A 24,223-nucleotide genomic window follows, 5' to 3' on the forward strand; every position below is an offset into this window, starting at 1 on the left:
AAAAACAAATGTCTTTGTTGTTGTTGACTTTTAAGTATTGGAAGTTGTTCAGTACTGAAGTCACAATCCTGACAGTCATACGATGCCTTCTCGTCTGTTTTATGTCACGTGTTGTGCAGAGAGAAGCCACGCCCCTGACCCTGTGCATGACCCCGCCCTCCTGCCTATGGACTTGGTGGAGGATCACTTCCTGATGGAGGCGGGGTCCTACAACGAGGTGCGGCGTTCGGATGACCTCGTTCTCTTTCTGCCAGCTCTGACTCAACCGCAGTGAGCTCACCTGTTTCCGTGTTTTCCTGCGTGTGTTGCAGGACACGTCTGCGGCCTTGCAGCTGCAGGGTCGGGCCATGCGCTCGCCGCGGCGCTGCATCCCCCACCAGCAGTCCTGCCTGGGCTACCCGCTGCCCTGCTGCGACCCCTGCGACACCTGCTACTGCCGCTTCTTCAACGCCTACTGCTACTGTCGCCGGGTCGGCCACGCCTGCCCGCCCAGACGCACCTGATCGCACGCCTGAACACACCTGAACACACCTGAACTCACCTGAACACACCTGAACTCACCTGAACACACCTGAACTCACCTGAAGACTCACCTGAACACACCTGAACACACCTGATCTCACCTGAAGACTCACCTGAAGACTCACCTGAACACACCTGAACACACCTGAACACACCTGAACTCACCTGAACACACCTGAACTCACCTGAAGACTCACCTGAACACACCTGAACACACCTGATCTCACCTGAAGACTCACCTGAAGACTCACCTGAACACACCTGAACACACCTGAACACACCTGAACACACCTGAACTCACCTGAAGACTCACCTGAAGACTCACCTGAACACACCTGAACACACCTGAAGACTCACCTGAACACACCTGAACTTACCTGAACTCACCTGAACACACCTGACAACGAGATGCTGTGAGGAGACACAGACAGAAAAACCGACATGTCAATTGTCTCTGTTGGATTAAATGTATAAACAAATAAATTTGTCAATTTCATGTCTTTGTGTAAGAAATTAAAAAAAATTCAGACAACATGTTGACAAGCCTTGTGTGTCGGTTTGACTTATATTTGAACAGAAGGAGCATGGCTAGCTGTTTCCACCTGAGTCCAGTCTTTATGCTAAGCTAGGCTAACAGGACAGTTGTCCACTTCACCTCAGTCCATCTTCAATGATCTCGGTCCAGAGAAGGCGATGGTGTTTCTGGATCATGTTTCTATCTGGTTTCTTCTTTGGAGAGTTTTAACCTGCATTTGTGGACGCAGCGATGAACTGTGTTCACAGACGATGGTTTTCACAAGTGTTCCTGAGCCCATGCAGTGATTTCCACTCCAGAATAGTGTGTTTTTAATGCAGTGCTGCCTGAGGGCCCGAAGATCACCACCATCCAATATTGGTTTCCAGCCTTGTCCCTTGTGTTCAGAGATTTCTCCAGATTCTCTGAATCTTTTAATGATATTATGAACCGTAGACGATGAAATCCACTAATTCTTTGTAGTTTTACGTTGAGGAACATTATTCTTAGATTGTTGAACTATTTTCCAACACAGTCTTTCAGAGTGGTGAACCTCTCCCCATCTTCACTGCTGAGAGACTCTGCCTCTCTGAAATCATCTTTTTATTGTGAGATGGGTTTTTTTAGACAACTTTTCCATCTTTTGTTGACCCTGTCACAAGTTTTTTTTTTAACATGTTGCTGCCCTCAAATTGAAAATGAGTGCAGACTGTAGCATGTCTGTGATGAAGATGAGGAAACAAGAGAAGAACCAGGATGAGAGTGTTTCTAAGTTTATTGAGAATCAGGATGAAACAGGAAGGTGTCCAGTCTGAGGTGCTCAGTTGGCAGCGATGATCTGGTCCATCCAGCTGCGCAGCTCGGTGACGCGGGCGTACACGCCGGGCATGGTGGGAGTGCAGGTGCCGCTTCCCCAGGACACGATGCCGACCAGAGTCCAGGCTCCGTTCTTCTGGCAGACCAAAGGACCGCCGGAGTCGCCCTGAAAAACACACGACAGAGCAGCGATCAGGACGGGTAACAAAAAGATGGACGGTCACTTTCACCTGTTGCACCTGAGGCTCCACCCACCATGCAGGAGGAGGCCCCGGAGGCTCCGGCGCAGATCATCAGGTTGGTGATCTTGCTGCCCCAGTAACTACGGCAGTTATCGTTGGTGAGCAGAGGGAGGGAGGCCTGCTGCAGCAGAGCGGGGGTGGAGGGAGCTGCAACACACACACACACACACACACACACACACACACACACACACACACACACACAGTGACACCTCTATAATGCCCCCCCGTGGCCAGAATTATTCAACTGTTGCCACAGCTGCACTGTGATTGGCTCTGTGCCATCAGCTGCCCCGTGATTGGCTCTTACCGTTGTGGCGGGTCAGGCCCCAGCCGGAGGTCACACACCTCATGCCTCCGGGGAAGTTGTCTCCCTGTTGGGCAACGCACACGGGAGAAACACGCATGTTCATGTTGGCGGGCTGGGCCAGCTTGATGAGCAGGATGTCGTTGTTGATGGTGTAGCCGTTGTACTGGGGGTGCTTGAACACCTGGGAGGAAGTGACATCATCGTGGTGAGCAGCGGACAGACAGACAGACGCGATGAAGAGATGCTGGTGATGGTGATGATGATGATGATGATGTCACCCACCTTGCCGACCTTCATGACCTGGACGGCCTCGCCGTTGGAGGAGCGGTTGTGCTCTCCGAGGATCACGCGGTGGGACGTCCTGTGGAGAAGACAGACGTGAGACCCCCGTCCTCATCACACCTGATAGATGTTATCATTCATATTAAAATGATCATTTATGACTATAATAATTTTCTGCTTTGTGTGATGCAGCTTTGAAATAATAATAATAATTTAACGTCTGGATGAGGAGCAGAGCTCAGAGCAGGTTTGTCTGTTCATCTGTCTGTCGTCTTAAAAATACGGACTGAAGACTGTAAAGGAATTTTTTTTTAAATGAGGCAAATTTAATGCTACAATTGGAAATATGGGGAAATATTGAACAAATAACTTTTTCAAATAATAATTTTCTTGTATGTATTATTACATACTGCTTACATGCTGTATTACACAGCGTTTACTTTTAAGTTATTATTTACTTTATTCCTTCACATTTGTTTAAATTGGGAACATCATGTAAACATGTTTTTAAGGGATAATGTTTCAGTTCTGTTCCAAATAACATTTTTAAAATTTAAAACCAAAACACGTACTGTTCCTTTAAGAAAAACAAAAAAAGGCGGGACTTCACCTGACGTTGCAGTGAGCAGCGGTCACCACCCACATCTCGTTGACGAGGGAGCCACCACAGAAGTGGAAGCCGGTGTAATCCTGAAACAACGACAGCAGTGAGTCTACGTCCTAAAAGGCACCGGCACTTTAAAATAAAAAAAAAGTTTGTTTGTTTGTTTGTCTGTTTGTTTGTTTGTTTACCTGCAGGGACACCTGCCAGGGCCAGGAGTGAGGCACGGCCTCCTCACCGTTCACGATACGGGAGTACCCGGTGATAACGGGAGAGATGGCAGGATTGCCACATCCTGATGACATCGACAACAACAACATGAGTGTTTATTCTGTAGTTTATCCATATTCTGGATCCATTTTTCTGTTCAGTTTATATTTCTATTGAAGTTCTTAAAAAAAAAAAAAAAAAAAAAAAAAAAGTTATTAGATTTGTTTTTTTGTTTTTTTTTTGTTTCCAGTTTCTCTTTGACTCTGAATTCCATAAAGTCAATCAATCCATTAATAAAGTGTAAAATAGTCCCTGACGATGTTTTTCAGAAGTGTTCCTGAGCCCATGCAGTGATTTCCACCAGAAGAATAACGTCTGTTTTTGATGCAGTGCTGCCTGATTCTCTCAATCTGATGATTTTATGAACCGTCGATTAAGAAATCCACAAATTCTTTAAAATTTGACGTTGAGGAACATTACTCTTAAATTGTTGCACTATTTGCAACAACTTGCACTGATGCATGCTGGGTAAAAAGAGAGGGTCTCACCGTAGGCGGCGCCGACAAAGGCAAGGCAGGAGAGGATCCAAAGGAAGGCCATGGCTCGATCATGCTGGGTCTCTCTGAACGAGGAGCTTTTATACGGCCGGGGAGCGACCTGATTGGACGGCCCAGAGGGCCAGGGGGACGGAAAGGAGGGGAGGGGGTGGGGGGGGCGTCTTATCAGAGGACGGTGGGAGTTGGGACAGCTGGGACGCAGAGTTTTCCATCTGAGGAGGCAGAAATGTGAAGGTTAGACATGTGACATGAGTCCAGTGAATATGAAGCTATACAGATTATTTTCACATCAGAACAATGTGTTGATTGATTGATTGATTGATTGATTGATTGATTGATTGATTGATTGATTGATCGATTGATCGATCAGAGCCCCCTCAAGTGTTTCCTGTAGAAGCTCCGACATGTCGAGGAGCTGAAACACTAAAGTAAAGAACAAGAAGCTAAAAATGTTTCCTTACTAAACAAAGCGAGAGAAAAAGATTACAAAAAAACCTTCTTATTGTCAATCGATCAATCAGGCTTTATTTTATGTTTATTCCAGAGGTCAGAGGTCAAAAGTCACAGAGGCTGAAGCTGCAGATTGACTCCACGAAAACTGGTTTGAAGATCAGCTGAAACATGATAAATGATTTAATATCTTTATCAACAATGTACTGTTCCTTAATTAACATTCAAAACCATAATAAAAGTAAAAAAAAAAACATTTGTTTGCAGTGAATTAATTATTTATTGCATACATTTTGGGGTAGTTAAGGCTTATTAATATATTTACTAACACCAATAGTTTTAATAAACTATTAAGCCTATAAATGTATACATTAGTTAACACAAACAACCTTAATAAATGGTTATTTAACCATCAACTAACTGTTAATGAACTGTGATTTAAAAAAGATTCAAGAAGACCTGTTTTTGGGGGCGTGTCTATTTGATTGACAGGCCTGTGGTGCAGTCAGGTTACAGCTATCGGTGGGCGGGACGTAGTATCGTCAAGTTTCCAATCAGATCGGTCAGATCCACCGCTGGCTCCTCCCACAGCTCGTCCAAATATGGTCACTTCCTGCTCCAAACCGCTCTGAACTAGCAAAGATGGTGACGGACAGAATCTGAACTGGAGGATTCATAACGTTCACAAACCAATGATGACATCACTGATGGTTGATGACATCACTGATGGATGATGACATCACTGCTGGATGATGGTTGGTCGAGACGCATTCGTTCATCCTCTGACGCTGAACTCGGGAGCTACTTACATTTTTTTCTGGCTTTATTTCGTTTGTTCTTTCAGGACTGTTCAGAAAACAAAAAAAAGTGTCTGTATTACAAATGTATTGTATTATTCTGTAAAATTTAAAAGCAATAAACAATTACTGTTTTTTAAAAAACCACTGCAAACAATAATGACATGTAGATAAAAATATAATTAAAATCGTAACTGTGTCCCAGATATCTTAAAAATCTTCCAACAGAAACGAAACGATGTTTTCACTACTTTCTCATGATCGACAGCCGGGGGGCGACATAGAACTAACTGCTTTCGTGTGTGTGTGTGTGTGTGTGTGTGTGTGTGTGTGTGTGTGTGTGTGTGTGTGTGTGTGTGTGTGTGTGTGTGCGTGAAAAAGGCCAGCTGCTGAAGTGTGTGTGTTTCCCAGCAGCAGTGTTTATCAGCAGACGTTTTACATGATGACCTCGGCCTGCACAGAAACGTGTGTCTCTGTGTGTGTGTGTGTGTGTGTGTGTGTGTGTGTGTGTGTGTGTGTGTGTGTGTGTGTGTGTGTGTGTGTGTGTGTGTGTGTTTGTGTGTGTGTGTGTCAGCAGGTGTCTGATAGAAAACAGGTCAAACATATATTCTTTATATAAAGTGTTTAATGTTGACTGATCGATATATCTTACTTCCTGTAGTGAATAACAAATTAATTATTAATCATCATATGAGGTTGTGTAATGTATTTTTTACTTTAGAGATGAGTTCACTGTCTGCGGAAAGGAAACAAAAACTCAAATCAACAATAGGACGTTTTTAAAATAATAATAATAATAATAATCATTTTTATTTGCCTGGAACTTTTCATACAAGTGTTTTACAGAAGCAACATCAGTGTTTCATTTTAAAACTGATATGAAGAAAAATAAAAACATGGTAAAATGCCATTTAAAGATAGAATTTAAAAAAGGAAATAAAATATATAATAAGAAAAAATGAATAAAATGAAATAAAATAGAGTTAAAGTACAGAATAAAGAAAAAGCTTCAGTATTTCTATTTTTCAGTGAATATTAAAATGATTGTTGGTATCATTGATTTTAGTGTCTTTTTATTAAATATTAACTTGTAAAACCAACAATAACTTGAATATTAACCTGTAAAACATTTACATTTTTTTCTAATTTAATTAATTTTTCTAATTTAAAAAATGTATCTTGCTCCTTATATATACTATATACTATATATAATATATAGTACGACCTTTTTTCTGAGGCAACTCTAACCAGTGCACAATGAAAAAAAAAGTCTCTTTTGGACTTTTGTATTGTTGTTGACCTTTGGTTTGGTATTAGTATGACTGCATGTACAAACCTGTGTGACTTACCCTTAGAGGGACTCACCTTAGAACAGGTAAAAGACTCTCCTTCACCAAGGTTGATATTAAAGGTTCAGATTCCACCTGTTGATGATTTAACGTTTAGTGAAGTTGAAACTTTTGGAGAAATTGTAAAAGTTTTGCATCCACAACACATTACAGGAAGATATTTAATATCACTGCAGACCCCCTTGAAAACATGTATATCTACTATCCAAAGAATGTCTACGGCAATTTTGGTCCATTTGAATGAACATTTATGGACTTTGGAGTTATAGGTTGCAGTGAACCAGATATTTGTCACCATGCAGCCTATTACCTGGGAAGATTGGTGGTGCAGTGGTTAGCACTGTTACCTCTCAGTTTGGGGGTTCAATTCCCCCCTTGGAAATGTCTTTTTTAAAAAAAAAAAAAAGCATACTGTAACATGTCATCCAAATTATGAAAAAAAAAAAGTCATAATACAGTATAGCAAAAAGTGACCCAGAAAGTCATTTTTGGGTCACTTTTTGGACGACGTGCTATAGTAGGTAGGTAGGTAGGTAGGTATTTACTTTATTAATCCCTGAGGGGAAATTTTTTAAGTATGACTTGTGGGTCACTTTTTGGCCGCCACACTACGGGCACACCGATCGACGAAAACGAATTCTCATGATAACTTTTCATTCCAAACATTCCAATTTCAAGTCAGTCTGACGCGCTTTGACAATAACGCACAGGCTTCTCATTGTATCATCATCAACATGTTAAGGCTATTCTTACCCAAATTTAGGTTCATGTGATCAACCAGCTCGATGAAGCATGTGAAAGTATGACAAATTTAATTTCCAGTTGCCAGGAGGGGGCGCTATGTCTATGAGCAAATATGACCACACAGGTGTCTGCAGGGCGGGGCTATTGTCATACCTGTAACATTTGGAGAAGGTTGGTCCATGTACAGAAGATTTACAGGAACTTATAGTTTCATGGCAAGACGCTCAAAATGGCCACCATGCCACGGGCACACCCATCAATGAAAACGAATTCTTGTAACAACTTTTAATCCCAAACATGTCAACAGTGCACAGAAAAAATTTCAAGTCGGTCTGACAAAATTTGTAGGAGGAGTTCGTTAAAGTACAACATGTGCGAATCGCCAAAAATGTCAACTAAATTCAAAATGGCGGACTGATACATGTGCACCGATTTTCGTGCATGTACGTAAATATAGCCGACGGGGCATCTGTGTAGGGGGCGCTAGCGAGCCGTTTGGCCACGCCCACTCGTGACTCCACTAAAATAAGGGATTTTTGTACCAACTTCCATGAGTTTTTGAATATGATAAAGCCTCCAAAAATGCATTTAAACGTTCAGGATAAAAATAATATTATTTTTATGAATAACAATAGGGCTTTCGATCCTTCGGTGCTCGGGTCCTAATTAACTCGTAAAACCAGCAATATCTTGAATATTGAAGATTATTGGGCAACTGAAAATGACCTCGGTTACATTTAGGAGACATCAGAGATGTTGGTATGTCGAGCTGAAGGTTGAAACTTCTTTCCAAAGTGACTTTTTCAGTTTGTCTTAATCCTTTTTTTTTTTGTTCTGGATTATTCTGGAAAGTGTTTCAGTGTTACAACTTCCTGCAAATGTTTCACAATAAAAGCTTTAAGAAATTAAGGGTTTCTCACTACTGAAACGTTGGAGGGCTTTTAATTTGAAACAGGAAGTGTTGAGATGCATTCATTTTCCTCGCCCCCCCACTGCATGACCATGTGTCCCCCTCCCTCCACCCACCTCCTCCACTGTGTCCAATAGAGGACAGAGCTGAGAGCGCCCCCTGCTGTCTTTTATTCCGAAACAAACCCGGCTCTGCTGAAAGGAGACAAACTCAAACATTGTTGCTTATTTTCAAGGTTTTTTATTTTCACTCAGCATCCTCACGCTCTCATGAGGGGACCGTGGTGCCGGATCAGTGGTCGGGGGTCGGGGGTCGGGGGTCAGGGGTCAGGGGTTAGGTGTTAGGTTTCCTCGGCGGTGACGTCTCAGCGTCTGAGTGTTTAGTTGGCAGCGAGGATCTGGTCGACCCACCCGCGGAGCTCGGTGACGCGGGCGTAGACGGCGGGGGTGGAGGTGGAGCAGCGGCTGCTTCCCCAGGACACGATACCCACCAGAGTCCAGGCATTGTCCTTCTGGCAGACCAGGGGGCCGCCGGAGTCGCCCTGGAGACGGCAAACAAACAGTAAACAGAGGGCAGTGCATCAGACTCATTTTTTAGACCTGGAAGCTACGAACACTTTTCCAAACAGTCTCTGTGTGACACGCTGAAACTGTTGGACGTGAGACAGGTGAGACAGGTGAGACAGGTGAGACAGATGTGTGAGCGGGGCCTCACCATGCAGGAGGTGGCTCCGGCTCCTCCGGCGCAGATCATGACGTCGGAGATGTTGCTGCCCCAGTGCATCTTGCACTGCTCGTTGGACAGCAGCGGCAGGGCGGCCTGCTGCAGCTCGTTGGGGGTGTTGGCAGCTGCGGAGACAAAAACGTCTGCGTGAGTCACCGGCGCCGGACACCGAGCGCTCACGTTACCTGTCCGGCGAGGACGTCACACTGACCGTTGTAGCGCATCAGGCCCCAGCCGGAGGTCACGCAGGTCATGCCGGCGGCGAAGTTGTCGGAGGACTCGGCGAGGCAGACGGGGAACACGGTGCTGCCGAGGCGGGCGGGCGAGGCCAGCTTGATCAAGGAGATGTCGTTGTTGATGGTCCTGGGGTTCCACCCGGGGTGGGTGAACACCTGGAGGAAGGGGGGTCGAAAGGGGGCGGGTTTAACGGGAGGGAGGAGGGTGTGTTCTGAAAGCTGATTGGCCGATGGGGCGGTTTCTCACCTTGGCGGGTTTCAGCACCTGGACGGCCTCGTTGGAGCCGTAGCCCTTATTGTGCTCGCCGGCGACCACATTGTGGTAGGTCCTGACAGGAAACAGGAAGTACGGCTTTAAAGGGACGGTTCACACACACCACACACACACACACACACACACACACACACACACACACACACACACACACACACACACACACACACACACACACACAGCACTGACCTGACGTTGCAGTGAGCAGCGGTCACGACCCAGTTCTCATTGATTAGAGATCCTCCACAGAAGTGGAAACCGCTGGATTGCTGAAAGAGAAATAGACAAGAGTCAGTGAGGAGGAAGAGGAGGAGGAGGAGCGGGAAGAGGGGGCGGAGTCAGTGGACTCACCTGCAGAGACACCTGCCAGGGCCAGGAGTGAGGGACGGCCTCCTCACCGTTGACGATGCGGGCGTGGCCGGTCACTTGGGGAGGGACGGCGGGGGTGCCGCAGCCTGAGAGGAAGACAGGAAGTAGAATTTAAAGGACTTTAAACGGAAATTCTGCTGTTTTTACCGTCTCAAACATAAAAAAAACAACTGATATTCATAAATTAAAGTTTCTATCAGCTGTATTCATTTAGCCAGAAGGTCAAAGTTCAGATATACTGAGTTGATCTCACCGTAGGCGGCGCTGACGAAGGCGAGGCAGGACACGATCCAGAGGAAGGCCATGGTGACGAGGGAGATGATGGTGATGAAGGGCAGAGCTGCCCTTTTTATCCCCGGAGCCTGCGAGGCGTCGGCCAATCAGAGCGGCCAGGCCGGAGGTCCGTCAGCTGGTTATCAGCGCCGAGGGGACGGAGGTCTTCCCACGGTGACCCACCCCATGACCTGCTGCGCTCTGATTGGCCGAGACAACACATCGAGAGGAACTTTAATTCCAAACTTAATCTTTTTGCGTAAATTCACCTGGAAAAACAGATTCAGCAGATTTCACTCATTTAGACTTTTAATTTCACAATAAAAGTCAGAGTAAAGACTGACTTTATATTATATTCACTTTTATATTTCTATAATCTGTCTGACTTGATGCACTTACATCAATAAATTCATATAAATTTAATGACATGAACAAAGCACCGGATTTATGGTGGATTCTGAAAGTTCATTTTAGTGTCTTTTATTGTGGCGGGTAATAATTTAATCAGTTTATGACGCAGACATCTCCATTTTTATATCGTTGTACACAAAAAGTGATTGTACTTTTATTAATATATAAACACAGCGGTCAGTTTATTTTTCCTGTGATGTCAGCGTTGGTGTTGTTATTGTTGTTTAAGAATTGAAGGATCTAAAAAGTGTGTAAACCATTGAGGAGGACCAGTGATCAATAATCTGATCAGATGTGTGTGACGGAGACTCTGCAGCAGGTCAGACCTGATCCTGAAGGCCCTCCCTCCCCCCAACCAAGAAAACTGTCTGTGTAATGATCCTGCTGTGTTCACTGACTGAGTTTAAATCTGAGAAATGAACACTTTGTGTGAATAAAATAAGTTTCAGATGTTTTACTTGGTTTTTTTTTAGTGCAGAAGTGTTTAGTCTAAACTAAAAACTAAAAACACACCTCTTCCTCCTTTACCTTGAACAGTAGAACTTTAGTATCTTAAAATAGAACTTACTGATAGAACTTTGTAGTTTGGCTTTCTTGAAGAAATTATATTTTCTTGATTCCTGTTGTTCTGGTTTTGTACCCTCATGGTTGAAATGTACTTGTTGTAAGTCACTTTGGATAAAAGCGTCAGCTAAATGTAATGTAATGAAGTCATCGTTCATTCTCTGAGAAAATGTCTCTTATCATCAGCTGAGGACGACAAAGCCAATCCCCCTTCCCCCTCCCACCTCCTGCTGCTGGTCACTGATTGGTCGGTTGTGTTTGAATGTTTGTGGAGCTTTTCCACATGATTTTACTTTAAAGTACATTTTGTTGTTTATAAAGGTGAAAGTGTGTAAGATGGTAAAATGGTACAAAATGTAATACAAATATGTATCATAGGGGGCGATAGTGAGTCACTGAGTTTCTGCAGTTTGCTTGTGGTTATTTGTTGATTTTTCTATAACTGATGATCGTAAAGTTAGATCCGACGGACTCGTTAATCGATCGATTGGAGAGTTTACGGCTTGTTTATTTCTGGTTTTTAGCGAAATGCTGCAAATGTTGGTTTTGTGGCAGCGTGTTGTCATTTAGCCGCAGCGTTGGGTTTGGTTCTGGTTCTGAATGGTCCAAACGAAGAGGAACTACGACAAACTTCTTCCGACGTCGGACGAAACATCCTGATTGTTTTAAAGTAAAAAAAAATGTCACAGACTGCAACTTTAAAGGACTCAAACACCGGTCGGACACCAGGGGGCAGCATGGGGCTCATCTTAGAGTCCAACAGAGACCTGTGTGTGTGAGTGTGTGAGATTCGTGTCCTCTGAGATAAAGCCAGATAAAGATTCACTGATGGATTTATATTCAATATTTATTATTTAGTTCCGTGATTCAACGACCACATAAAGAAGGTTTAATCAGAAACGTCCCCATCAGGTTTCTGGTGAGTTCCAGCTGCTCTGAGAGGAAACCGTCGATCCGTCACCGGGAGTCCGTCTGCTCGTTAACGCCCTCATTACTCCTGCCGTGTCATCTCCTCCTCCTCTAATCTCATTTGTTTCCTCCGTTTCAGGAAGTTTCACACAGATTGATGCGAGAGGAGAAAATCTCTGCGGCGACACACCACTCTGTCTGCAGAAAATCAGATTTCAGACTGATGAGAGTTTCACAAACTGAAAACTTCCCTGCAGAGACTCACACATCCAACCTCTGATCTAAATACCCTGTCAATCAAACAGACACGCCCCCAAAACCAGGTCTTCTTGAATCTTCTTTTCTAATGAATGAGGGATTATTTTCAGATGGACCTCCAGAAAACTAATAAGAAGGAGTGACTTTAGCTAACAACACCGAGATAACTGATGGACACATTTTATTCACTTTGGATTTGATGAGAGAAGTTGAATGGGAGTCTATGGAGCCGGAGGCTTTTTGGAGCCGACCTCTAGTGGCACTCGCTGGTATTGCAGCTGAAGACACTTTATTACAAACACACCATTAAGTATGTTTAACCAACATTATTAATGTCTGGTTCCGTTCTGGTCGGCACTGTCACATGTCCCCATAGGACCCAAGGATATAAAAACATGCACACACACACATGCAGATCTGTGATATCATAAATGATCAGACAGGAAATTAATGATCACCTTCTGTTCTCGACTGCACCAATCGCATCACGTGTACTTCCTGTCGGATCTGTCGGCTGGATGAACAGGAAGTGGGTGAACTAGAAGACTCCGTCTGTCCATCCGTACGTCTGCAGCTCGATCTGAAGAAACAAACCTGTAAATTCAAAATTCAGCTGTGCAAACAGCTTCACAGCACTTTTATTAAACGTCTCTTTAATTCACGGGACAATCAATAAAATCCTTTTTAATGACGGGACGTGAAAATCAGGGACAGTTAAACAGGACAATCATTAAATCATTAATACCTCCCCCACCACCAACACTACCTCCCTAAATCAAAGTTCAGCTACAAACTCTTTCCACAGTCATAAAAACAACAATATTCAGGTGGAAACATAACTATTAATATAAATATAATTTCTATGTTTACAACAGCTCCAGTTTCATGAATTCTGACATCTGCAGAAATCAAACATTCATCTGAAAGAACTCTTCAATAATCATGTTTATATTAAAATCCTGATGGTTCTGTTCACTCCACGTTTCTAAAAGAGTTCGTAGCTTCAGGTCTGTAAAATGGTTCTGATCCAGAAGTGTCTTCAGCTACAATACCAGCGAGTGCCACTAGAGGTCGGCTCCAAAAAGCCTCCGGCTCCATAGACTCCCATTCAACTTCTGTCATCAAATCCAAAGTGAATAAAATGTGTCCATCAGTTATCTCGGTGTTGTTAGCTAAAGTCACTCCTTCTTATTAGTTTTCTGGAGGTCCATCTGAAAATAATCCCTCATTCATTAGAAAAGAAGATTCAAGAAGACCTGTTTTTGGGGGCGTGTCTGTTTGATTGACAGGCCTGTGGTGCAGTCAGGTTACAGCTATCGGTGGGCGGGACGTAGTATCGTCAGGTTTCCAATCAGATCGGTCAGATCCACCTCTGGCTCCTCCCCCAGCTCGTCCAAATATGGTCACTTCCTGCTCCAAACCGCTCCGAACTAACAAGATGGTGACGAACAGAATCTGAACTGGAGGATTCATAATGTTCACAAACCAATGATGACATCACTGATGGTTGATGACCTCACTGATGGTTGATGACCTCACTGATGGTTCTGGTTGGTTCAATCCCATCCTCCCTGTTCTATTCTGCTCTGAGATCAGTTTCCAAAGTTCACACTGAAGCAGGTAGAAGACAGGAAGTGACATCACTGCTGTTTGTCTACATAACAGTGACATAAAGATAACGAATGTTGGATGAAACTTGTATTCCCCGGTCATCATAGAACTCGTCTCTTCTTCTCATGCAGTGAATCAAGTCGTTTTACTTTGAAATCCTCTGACAGGAAACGGGCCTGTTTATGTTTCCGGTAACTTGCCGTGTTTCCAGCAGTCTGCAGACTCCGGACCCCGCTGCAGGACGTGTTTGATCCGGATCATGGACCTGGTCTTCCAGTTTGTCTCTGTCGGTCTCTGAGCCTCCAGCTGCCCCCCGCGGAGCTCCAGCATGCTGCTGCCGGGAAACCACTCCTCCGGCCCGGCTGACCTCCCGGTGTCCAACCGGTCCGCGGCAGCGGCGGGTGGCGGACCCGGTCCGGAGGCGGTGGTGGTGCCGGTGGTGTTCGGTCTGATCTTCGTGGTGGGGGTGGTGGGCAACTGTCTGGTGATGGTGGTGATCGGGCGGGTGAGGTACAGCGGCGGGGGAGCCGGTGGGGGAGTCCGGGGGATGCGCGCGCTCAGCCCGACCAACATCTTCGTCCTGAACCTGAGCGTGGCGGACCTCAGCTTCCTGATCTTCTGCGTGCCGCTGCACGCGACCATCTACTCTCTGCCCGAGTGGGTGTTCGGGGGCTTCCTCTGCAAGTTCGGCCACTTCTTCACCACCGTCACCATGCTGGTCAGCATCTTCACGCTCGTGGCCATGTCCGTAGACCGGTACATCGCCGTGGTGCGCTCCAAGGACTCCGCGTGCGTCCGGAGCCGCAGGAACGCGCTGGGCGGGCTGTGCGTCATCTGGACTCTGTCCGTGGTGTGCTCCGTGCCGGTGGCCCAGCACCAGATCCTCACCAGCCACCCCAACGCCCCCAACAGCACGTTCTGCTGGGAGAACTGGTCCGGACCGTCGCGGCACAGCTACAAGGTGTCAGTCCTGGTTCTGGGTTACCTGCTGCCGCTGCTGCTCATCAGCTGCTGCTACTCGAAGGTCGGTCCAAGGTTCGGGCTAATATTTCACCCCCTGCAATAAAACAGCATTAATAACAACAGCAGCGGCCAAAGGGCACAAACAAAGTCCCGCTCACCATAAAGGCTGTGCGTAAAATCCTGCGGCGGCGCGCGCACACTCCAACTCCGGCGTATCCTTTCACAATAAAACACGCAGAAAGTTGGGATTGATTCGGTCACTTCTGTACATTAACAGATAAAAAATGTTCCGTCCGTTCATCTCATTGATTATAAATCTGATGAGTTTCAGCTTCTCTCAACATCTCTAACAGAACAACCGGTCACCTGTTGTTTGCTGTTGCAGCTGGTCTGTCTCCATGGCAACAATCTCCCAAACACTTTGTTCCAGACTAAAATAAAATAAAGTTAAAAAAAATATAATCAGCCTCTAAGACGTCTGAGGATCAAAGAAATAACAGAGAAAGTTTCTGTTGTAAACATAATGTAATAATTATTGTTAATCGTAGTTTATTCGCTGATTAATTGATCAGTTTTTATGTCAAATTATGAGTTCATTTTAACGTTTTGTTTTGGGTCAGAAAATAGAAAACTGAACTTTCACAGAATTTTTGACACAATCATTCATTTTAAAAGTCATTGATGACGTTATTTTATTGGTAAATCGATTAATTAGTTAGTTGTTTCTGCTTTAAAACAGTTAATTGAATTTGTCCTGATACATTTTAAATCTAAAATGCTCCAACCTGTTCCTCATTATGATTTATTTTGTGTCCAGATGTTTTGTTTTTTATCAATTGACCTTTAAATCTCAAAATTAAGATGTGGTTCTGAAATGAAAACAAACCCTCAGAGCAGCAGATGACATGCTGATCTTTAATCTAAAGATTTATGTCATAATTAAAAGTAGTTTATCTGATAAAAGTGTCACAATAAAAGTCCCGAGAGTCCGTGCTCTTATTGTGAAGGACACAGCCTGACTTCCTCCTGCTGGTATCTGACAATGTTAACTTTCAGATCTGAGTTCAAACTCCTTCTGCTGACACACTTCCTGTTTACAGATCAGCTGATCAGTAAACATATTGATTATTTATTTATTGATTAATCACTCATCTGCTTTGTGTGTTTTGTTGTTGTTGGTTTTTTTCCTTTCAGGTTTTGTGTCATCTCCATAAAAAGATGAAGAACATGTCCAAGAAGTCCGAGCGCTCCAAAAGAAAGGTACAGTTCTCCTTTTCCTCCTCCTCCTCCTTCTCCTCCTTCTCCTCCTCTGTTTAATCTCCGTGTCTTCGTTGGTTTTTATCACTGTCCTGTTTTCTGGACGTCAGATTAAACTGTCGGAGTTTGAACAGCTGTGGAGCTGAGTGGGCGGTGCTGCCGCTGCTGCTGCTGATGATGATGAGGATGATGATGATGTATAAAGTGGAGCTGCAGTGGCCTGCGTCCATCCATCCGTCCGTCCTCGTAAACACAATATTTCAAGAACGACGTCAGGGAGTTTCTTCAAAATCGGCACAAACGTTCACTCGGTACCGACGATGACCTGATGAGATTTTGGTGGTCAAAGGTCAAAGGTCAAGACCAATTTTGCCTCACAACAACCCCACTCTCATGAGAGTGATGTTTCAGGGACCTTCTACAAAATTTGCCACAAACGTTCACTCGGACTCAAAGAAGACGTGTTATAGATTTTGGTAGTCAGAGGTCAAAGGTCAGTGTGACTAAAACATGCGTCTTATCCGCCTCCTTTTCAATTCTCGTGAACACAATATCTTGGGAACACTTTGAGGGGAATCTCTTCAAATTTTGGTAGAAACATTCACTCGGACTCAACGGTGAACTGATGAGATTTTGGAGGTCAAAGGTCAGAAGGTCAACGTTTATATGACCTCACATCTTTACTGTTCTCATGAATGCGAAATCTCAGGAACGCCTTCAGGGACCTTCTTCAAATTTAGCACAAACATTGGCTTTGACTTAACGATGAACTGGTTAGAATTTGGAGGTCAAAGGTCACTGTGACTTCCCCGCGAGTCATCATCCACCCAGAAGGGACAGGTGTGGACGGTGAGGTTGGGAGACAGACTGGTCTCGTCCCGGTCGTCCGGTGACAGAGAGCAGATGTCCTGTGGGAGCAGATGAGACAGTTTACAGCAGAGGATCTGCTGCTGGGTCACCGGTGCAGGAACAAAGGCTGCTGGCTAAATATTTAGACAGCAGCACTAAGAATAGAGGAGATACCCGAGGACGGCGGAGACGGAGATGTTCTCCAACACCTCCAACAGCTTCGTTCTGTCTTATTCTGAGTTCACAGCAGGAACCTCCTTCTCTTCATGAACGTTTTCAAATCTTTCAACTCAGACACCAACGAGGAAGAACGAGGCCCCGAATCAAGACGAGTAATAAACCGTTTACAGGTGTGAAGTCATCATATGAGGCCTTAAAATAGTCTTTACGGAACTTTAATACGCGTCAGAGGATCCGTACGTTTCACTTTGCGATGATGATGTCACGGCGACGCTAACAAACACTGTGATGAAGACTTCATTTGTGCTTCATCAGATCTCAGAAACTTTAGTTTCCACACGGACCGTAAAATGTTCCGGCTGAGGTTCAGACCCCACCCACTCGATTTTAAACCGCACCCACTTGAGTCCGATACCCGCCCTTTAAGAGCTGGGGGAGGAGCCAGCGGTAGATCTGACCGATCTGATTGGAAACCTGACGATACTACGTCCCGCCCACCGATAGCTGTAACCTGACTGCACCACAGGCCTGTCAATCAAACAGACACGCCCCCAAAAACAGGTCTTCTTGAATCTTCTTTTCTAATGAATGAGGGATTATTTTCAGATGGACCTCCAGAAAACTAATAAGAAGGAGTGACTTTAGCTAACAACACCGAGATAACTGATGGACACATTTTATTCACTTTGGATTTGATGAGAGAAGTTGAATGGGAGTCTATGGAGCCGGAGGCTTTTTGGAGCCGACCTCTAGTGGCACTCGCTGGTATTGCAGCTGAAGACACTTCTGGATCAGAACCATTTTACAGACCTGAAGCTACGAACTCTTTTATATCCAGTCGGTGGTAAAGACCTAATTTCGGAAGCAGGGACGGAAAACGGGGACGTTTAATGGACAGTAAGGACACTTTTAAAAAGTGTGCTTGAAGGCGTTTTGAAATAAGTCAGAATATTTGGTTTGAAAGATATTTATAAAGAAAAAATGTTGGTCTCCTCTTCGTGTCCTCCTGCTGTCTCTGTGTTTATGGACAGTATAGTTGAGTCTCTCTTAGTATTGGAGGACACTCCTGATGTTTTAGTTTGGTGGACACGTCCTGTAGATCCAGACTGATATCGTCTCTCTGACTCGTCTCTGTCTCGTCTCCGTCCTCCCTCAGACGGCCCAGACGGTCCTCCTCGTCATCACCGCCTTCTCCCTCTGCTGGTTGCCACACCACATCATCGCGATGTGGGTGGAGTTCGGCAGCTTCCCCCTGACCGACACCTCCTTCGCCTTCCGCATCGTGTCCCACTGTCTGTCCTACGGGAACTCCTGCGTCAATCCCGTCCTCTACGCCTTCCTGTCCGAGAACTTCCGCAAGGCGTGCCGACAGGTGTTCACCTGCCACCTCCTGCCGCCGCCGCGAGGGGAGACGCTCCGCCTCCGGATGGAGAACTTCTCCACCACCACGCACTCCACCACCAACATCTGATGGAGCAGGGGGGTGGGGTCACATGACACCAGGACAGCGTCTGATTGGCTGCTGCGGTCAGACTGAACTTTCACGGTTGTAGAAAGTTTATTAACCGACTGAAGAGAAAACTTTTGTTCGTTCACATCATCCAGTTTTTAAAATATCACTTTATTTCAATTACGTTTATTTTGGTTAAAAATAATTTTTCTCAGACTTCAAACAAACTGATTCAAATGAAAATATAAAAAAACCTTCAAACACAGTTTATAAAAGAAAAACGTGTAAAGGTTCACCTTTTTATTACTTTAAATTAATTTATATTCTCTAAACAATGTACTTTTTGAGAGGCTATAAAGAGAAACTTGACTGAGGTCACCAAGTAAACAAATAAACAATTAGTATATTAATTGTAATAAATATATTTATTTTACCTTCATGGTCTTAATGATTTCATTTTACTGTTCTTTGATTACAGTTGTTTTTGTTGTTTAAAAATCTGCAGCGACATGAACAAATGGAGATTAAAACTCCTGATCGATCAGCTGCAGGATGTTATTCCATATTTATCCTCTGAACACGTTGCCTGTTGGATTAAAATGTCGTCGCAGATCGTTCAGGTTCGCTTTCTGTGTCAGTTTATGAATTATGTCCTGAAAGCAGCAGCGTTTGTAGAGACGGACATGTTTGCATGATAATAAACTGATCTGAGAACAGGTTTACGGTGAGTTCTTCCACATACCCGCCAACTCAGTGGCCCAACCTGTGGCCTGTGGGCCCAGTTTGGACCGCACCTTCTATGATGACAAAAAGTTCATACGAGTTTTACACGACGTCTTTCTGTTTTGGAGCCAGAAGTGACCATATTTGGACGAACTGGGGAGGAACTAGGAGTGGATCTAAAACTAGGCCCCGCCCACCAATTTGAGTCCTAATATCTAATGAATGCTGGGATTATTTTTGTAAAATACTGTTACATGTGACAGTCAAGGTTCTGTTTCTGCTCTTTTCATCGGATGTCGTCTTTATCTTCCTGGTTGTCACTTTTCCAGCAGACATGAATTATTTTTTACCAACAACACATTTTATTTATTCAGCTTTTGTTTTGTTTTCTTTTTTTTTTATATAAGACCTGCAGATCAGCAAGTTTTAACAAATAAAAACCGTTCAAAAAATTAAATGATGTGAGAAGATAAATTAATTAATTTCACATTATTAAAAGAAGAAATTCAAAACTGAATCAAAGGAAACTGAAACAGTTTGACTTTAACAGAGCTGTCAATCATAGTGTGTTGCATGAATGGATGTGGGCGGGGCTACACACATAACAGTAGGGTGTGTGTGTGTGTGTGTGTGTGTGTGAAGATGGAGTCTTGGGCTGATGACCAACTAACTGACGTGTTTGTTGTTGGACCGGCTGATCCGGCTCATTTTGCCGGGTCATCCCTTTATTTGGCTGAAGACAGCGCTGCGATGAGGTGAGGAAGAGGAGCAGCAGGTGAGTCCTTCATCCACCTGTTCCACCTGTCAGGCAGCGAAGCAGCGGCGGACGAGACACACCTGAAGAACCTGAGTGAGGTGATCCAGTTGCTCATCTCAGCCGTCGCCATCTCTGTTTTTTTGGGGAGCTAGAAGTGACCATATTTGGACGAGCTGGGGAGGAGTCAATCAAACAGCCCCGCCCCCAAACATATCCGTGTTTGAGTCCCTAATAACTAACTGATGGATGTTGATGGAGTTATTTCCAGAAGGAGGAAGTTTATCTAATGACACCATGATGACTTGTGGAAAACATTTACTTGGAGAACTTAATGCTTTTTCAATGGGAGTCTATTGGAGCCCCTAGTGGCCCTCGGTGGTATTACATGTCACGGCTTCTAAGCAGGATGGACGTGAAACAAGCCGCCACGGCAGCTCCACCCACCTGCTCCTCTGGCCAATCAGAGAGGACGACAGGTTCCAGGTGAGTCGGAGGGTCAGCATGAACACACACACACACACACACACACACACACACACACACACACACACACACACACACACACACACACACACTGCTGGTTGCTGCTGTATGACCTGACCACCGGCTGCAGGGCGTCCCGGTGGAGTCGTCTGGACCGTGCCGGCATCCTGTCCCTCTGCACCATGTCCTGGATGAGTCCCTTGATGTGGTCCATGTCCAGGAGACAGATGGGCCTCAGCTCGCTCTGTCTGTCTCCTCTGGACAGACCTGACGTCAACGGCGACAGGTGAGACGTCGTTCATCATCATCCAGGTGAGTTTGTAGTGCTGTCAGAAGTGTGTGTGTGTGTGTGTGTGTGTATGTGTGTGTGTGTGTGTGTGTGTGTGTATGTGTGTGTGTGTGTGTGTGTGTGTGTGTGTGTGTGTGTGTGTGTGTGTGTGTGTTGAGGCTGCGGAGGCTGTGGGAACAGGAAGTGTGCGCTGCGGTTCCAGGGCGCTCGGCTGCTGCTGGTCGTCTTCGTCACCCTCCTCTTCATGCTGGCTCTGTTTCTCTGCTCAGTGAGTCTCATCTTCATCACTTCATGTCTTTAAAATTTCAACAGGTGTTTTTAAAAAGTGACAGCGTGCCGAGTTTGAAATTCACAGCCTGAACCGTCAGACCCGACCCGATCACGTCAGTTCAGGCTCAGATTATTGAATTATTCCAGCGGGTCTGAGAGGGTCGGGCTCTGCGCTGCGGTGGATCAGTGAACTGTGCGATGGGGCGGGGCCTCTTCCACAGATGTGGATCTGATATGGATCAGAAATTACAGACCAGGTCAACTAAAAAAAAAACTGAACCCAGAGGAGGTTTTGGTGAAACCAGCGTCAGGTAGACGGGCTGAGTTTTCATTCAGGAAACAGCTGTTTTATAGACACTTCCTGTACAGTTTAGACCGCTTTAAAACTGATTCTAGAATGGTTGTAAGTACTTCCTGTACAGTTCAGCTGCACTGCCCACAATCACACTGGACAGTTTATCTATTGGAGGTTATTTCTGTTGACGTCAGCTGAGTGGGCGGTCCTTCAGTGTGGTCCAGGACACATTCAGGTTCACACTGATAACAGAATGTGGACTTATGAGTCCTGGACGACCTCCCGATGTGGTCTGAGCAGATCAGATTTCAGAGTGTTCACACCTGAGCTGACCACCTGTGATTGGACCACCCGGACTGATGTTATTTCCAGGTGTGAACAGAACCACAGTAACTGGACCACCTGACCGCAGACTGGCGGGTCCTTTCTCAGCAGGTTGAAGTGTTTCTGTTGGAGTTCAGTTCCCCTTCTGAAGTCCTCCAGTGATCCAATGATCCAATGAACACTTCACATTCCTGCTGCGACCAGCGTCTGCTCTGGCAGCATGTTTTTATTTCACCTTCAGCCTTCAGTAAACCTGCAGGGCTGACTGAAAGCAGCTGCTGCTGCTCAGCGTCTACAGATACTACTGCTACTACTACTACTACTACTACTACTACTAGTAGTAGTAGTAGAACTACTACTGCTAGAACTACTACTACTATTATTACTACTACTAGAACTACGACTGCTAGAACTACTAAACCTGCTGGGCTAACTGAAAACAGCTGCGTCTACAGATACTATAACTACTACAAGTACTAAAACAACTACTAGTACTACTACTACTACTAATACTAGAACTACTACTACTAATACTAGAACTACTACTACGACTACTACTACTATTAGACCTACTACTGCTAGAACTACTACTACTACTAATACTAGAACTACTACTAGAACTACTACTACCAATACTAGAACTACTGCTACTATGATTACTAGTACTACTAATACTAGAACTACTACTACGACTAATACTACTAGAACTACTACTGCTAGAACTACTACTACTACTACTACTAATACTAGAACTACTACTACTACTACTACTAGAACTAGTACTAGAACTACTACTACTAATACTAGAACTACTACTAATACTACTAGAACTACCACTACGAATACTAGAACTACTACTAGAACTACTACTACTAATACTAGAACTACAACTACTACTAGTATTACTATTACTACTACTCGTAATACTACTACTACTACAACTACTACTAATACTAGAACTACTACTGCTAGAACTACTACTACTACTAATACTAGAACTACTACTACTATTACTGGAACTACTACGACTAATACTAGAACTACGACTACTACTACTAGAACTACTAATACTAATACTAGAACTACTACTACTACTACTACTACTACTACTAGAACTACTACTATTAATACTAGAACTATTACTACTACTACTACTACTAGAACTACTACTACCAATACTAGAACTACTACGACTAATACTAGAACTACGACTACTACTACTAGAACTACTAATACTAATACTAGAACTACTACTACTACTAGAACTACTACTACTAGAACTACTAATACTAATACTAGAACTACTACGACTAATACTAGAACTACTACTACTACTACTAGAACTACTACTATTAATACTAGAACTATTACTACTACTACTACTACTAGAACTACTACTACCAATACTAGAACTACTACGACTAATACTAGAACTATGACTACTACTACTAGAACTACTACTACTACTAATACTAGAACTACTACTACTACTACTACTACTAGAACTACTAATACTAATACTAGAACTACTACGACTAATACTAGAACTACGACTACTACTACTACTACTAGAACTACTACTACTACTAGAACTACTAATACTAATACTAGAACTACTACTACTAATACTATAACTACTACTACTATTATTACTACTACTACTTGTACGACTCTAGACACCTCTGAGGTTCCTCTGTAGGTGCTGGACTCCACAGACTTTATGATAATGTTGTTTAGTCTTGAAGACATTAAGAAGCCCCGCCCCCACCCCCGGCCCCACCCCGGTATAAAGACCAACCTGTGAGGTGTGTCCGTCTCTGTGTGTCCTGTCAGGGCGTCCTGGTCCACGCCATCCTCAGCTACGAGTCCTCCTCGGTGCCGGGGGCCGTGGTCCTGTGTCTGGTTCTGGTCTCCGCGGACCTCTTCAGGGCCGGCTGTCTGACGCTGAGCTGGGCCGTCAACCTGAGGATGGGGGTCTGGCTGAAGGCCGCGGTCTGCACACCGGCCTTCCACAAGATTGTCTCCCTGAGGACGCACCACGGCTCAGTGGGACAGGTCAGACTCAGCATGGACAGGAACCTGCAGTCAGGAAGTAAACAGGAAGTATGTGAACACTCTTAACCTACCAGCAATCAGGGCAAACAGGAAGTAGAGACAAGGTCATTTAGTTTGTAAAGTTATGACTTTTACTTTGAAAATATGATTCTTTTGGAAACACTTCCTGGAATTTAGAGTTTTTCCTCTGGCCCTCTGTCCGTCCCTCAGATGGTGAACGTCCTGTCCTCGGACAGCTACCGCCTGTTTGACACCGTCCTCCTCGGCCCCCTGCTGTTGCCCCTCCCCCTGCTGCTCCTCCTCTGCTCCTTCTACTCCTGCTGCGTCCTCGACTACACCGCTCTCATTGGCTTCCTCGTCTTCCTCGTCTTCATCGTGCTGCAGGTGTTTGAATCA

At 44.6% G+C, this 24,223-nt stretch overlaps 4 protein-coding genes across 4 annotated transcripts; 2 read left to right on the forward strand and 2 right to left on the reverse strand.

The window, feature by feature from the left end:
- Positions 1-119: 119 nt before the first annotated feature.
- Positions 120-1,056, forward strand: agrp (agouti related neuropeptide; the record flags this gene model as incomplete). Its single annotated transcript, XM_069147242.1, has 2 exons — positions 120-217; positions 312-1,056. Coding segments are annotated over 2 exons (290 nt in total), but the record flags the coding sequence as incomplete, so codon positions are not given.
- A 737-nt stretch (positions 1,057-1,793) lies between these two features.
- Positions 1,794-4,097, reverse strand: LOC138196859 (chymotrypsin A-like). The gene is made up of 7 exons (XM_069147247.1): positions 4,046-4,097; positions 3,479-3,582; positions 3,297-3,376; positions 2,687-2,765; positions 2,405-2,585; positions 2,108-2,241; positions 1,794-2,018 (listed from the first exon to the last, which is right to left on the reverse strand). The coding sequence occupies exons 1-7, from the start codon at positions 4,095-4,097 to the stop codon at positions 1,857-1,859; spliced, it is 792 nt and encodes a 263-aa protein (XP_069003348.1). The 3' UTR covers positions 1,794-1,856.
- Positions 4,098-8,521: 4,424 nt separating this feature from the next.
- LOC138196858 (chymotrypsin B-like) lies at positions 8,522-10,245 on the reverse strand. The gene is made up of 7 exons (XM_069147246.1): positions 10,160-10,245; positions 9,889-9,992; positions 9,727-9,806; positions 9,511-9,592; positions 9,239-9,419; positions 9,019-9,152; positions 8,522-8,845 (listed from the first exon to the last, which is right to left on the reverse strand). Exons 1-7 carry the CDS (start codon positions 10,209-10,211, stop codon positions 8,684-8,686), a joined length of 795 nt encoding a protein of 264 aa, XP_069003347.1. The 5' UTR covers positions 10,212-10,245; the 3' UTR covers positions 8,522-8,683.
- Positions 10,246-14,260: 4,015 nt separating this feature from the next.
- galr1b (galanin receptor 1b) lies at positions 14,261-18,652 on the forward strand. Its single transcript, XM_069147244.1, has 3 exons — positions 14,261-14,956; positions 16,090-16,155; positions 18,338-18,652. The coding sequence occupies exons 1-3, from the start codon at positions 14,261-14,263 to the stop codon at positions 18,650-18,652; spliced, it is 1,077 nt and encodes a 358-aa protein (XP_069003345.1).
- The last annotated feature ends 5,571 nt before the right edge of the window (positions 18,653-24,223 follow it).

Source organism: Embiotoca jacksoni, unplaced genomic scaffold (genome assembly GCF_022577435.1).
Source record: "Embiotoca jacksoni isolate LCO1_2020_lvr unplaced genomic scaffold, fEmbJac1.0.p SCAF_138, whole genome shotgun sequence".
Taxonomy (NCBI): domain Eukaryota; kingdom Metazoa; phylum Chordata; class Actinopteri; family Embiotocidae; genus Embiotoca; species Embiotoca jacksoni.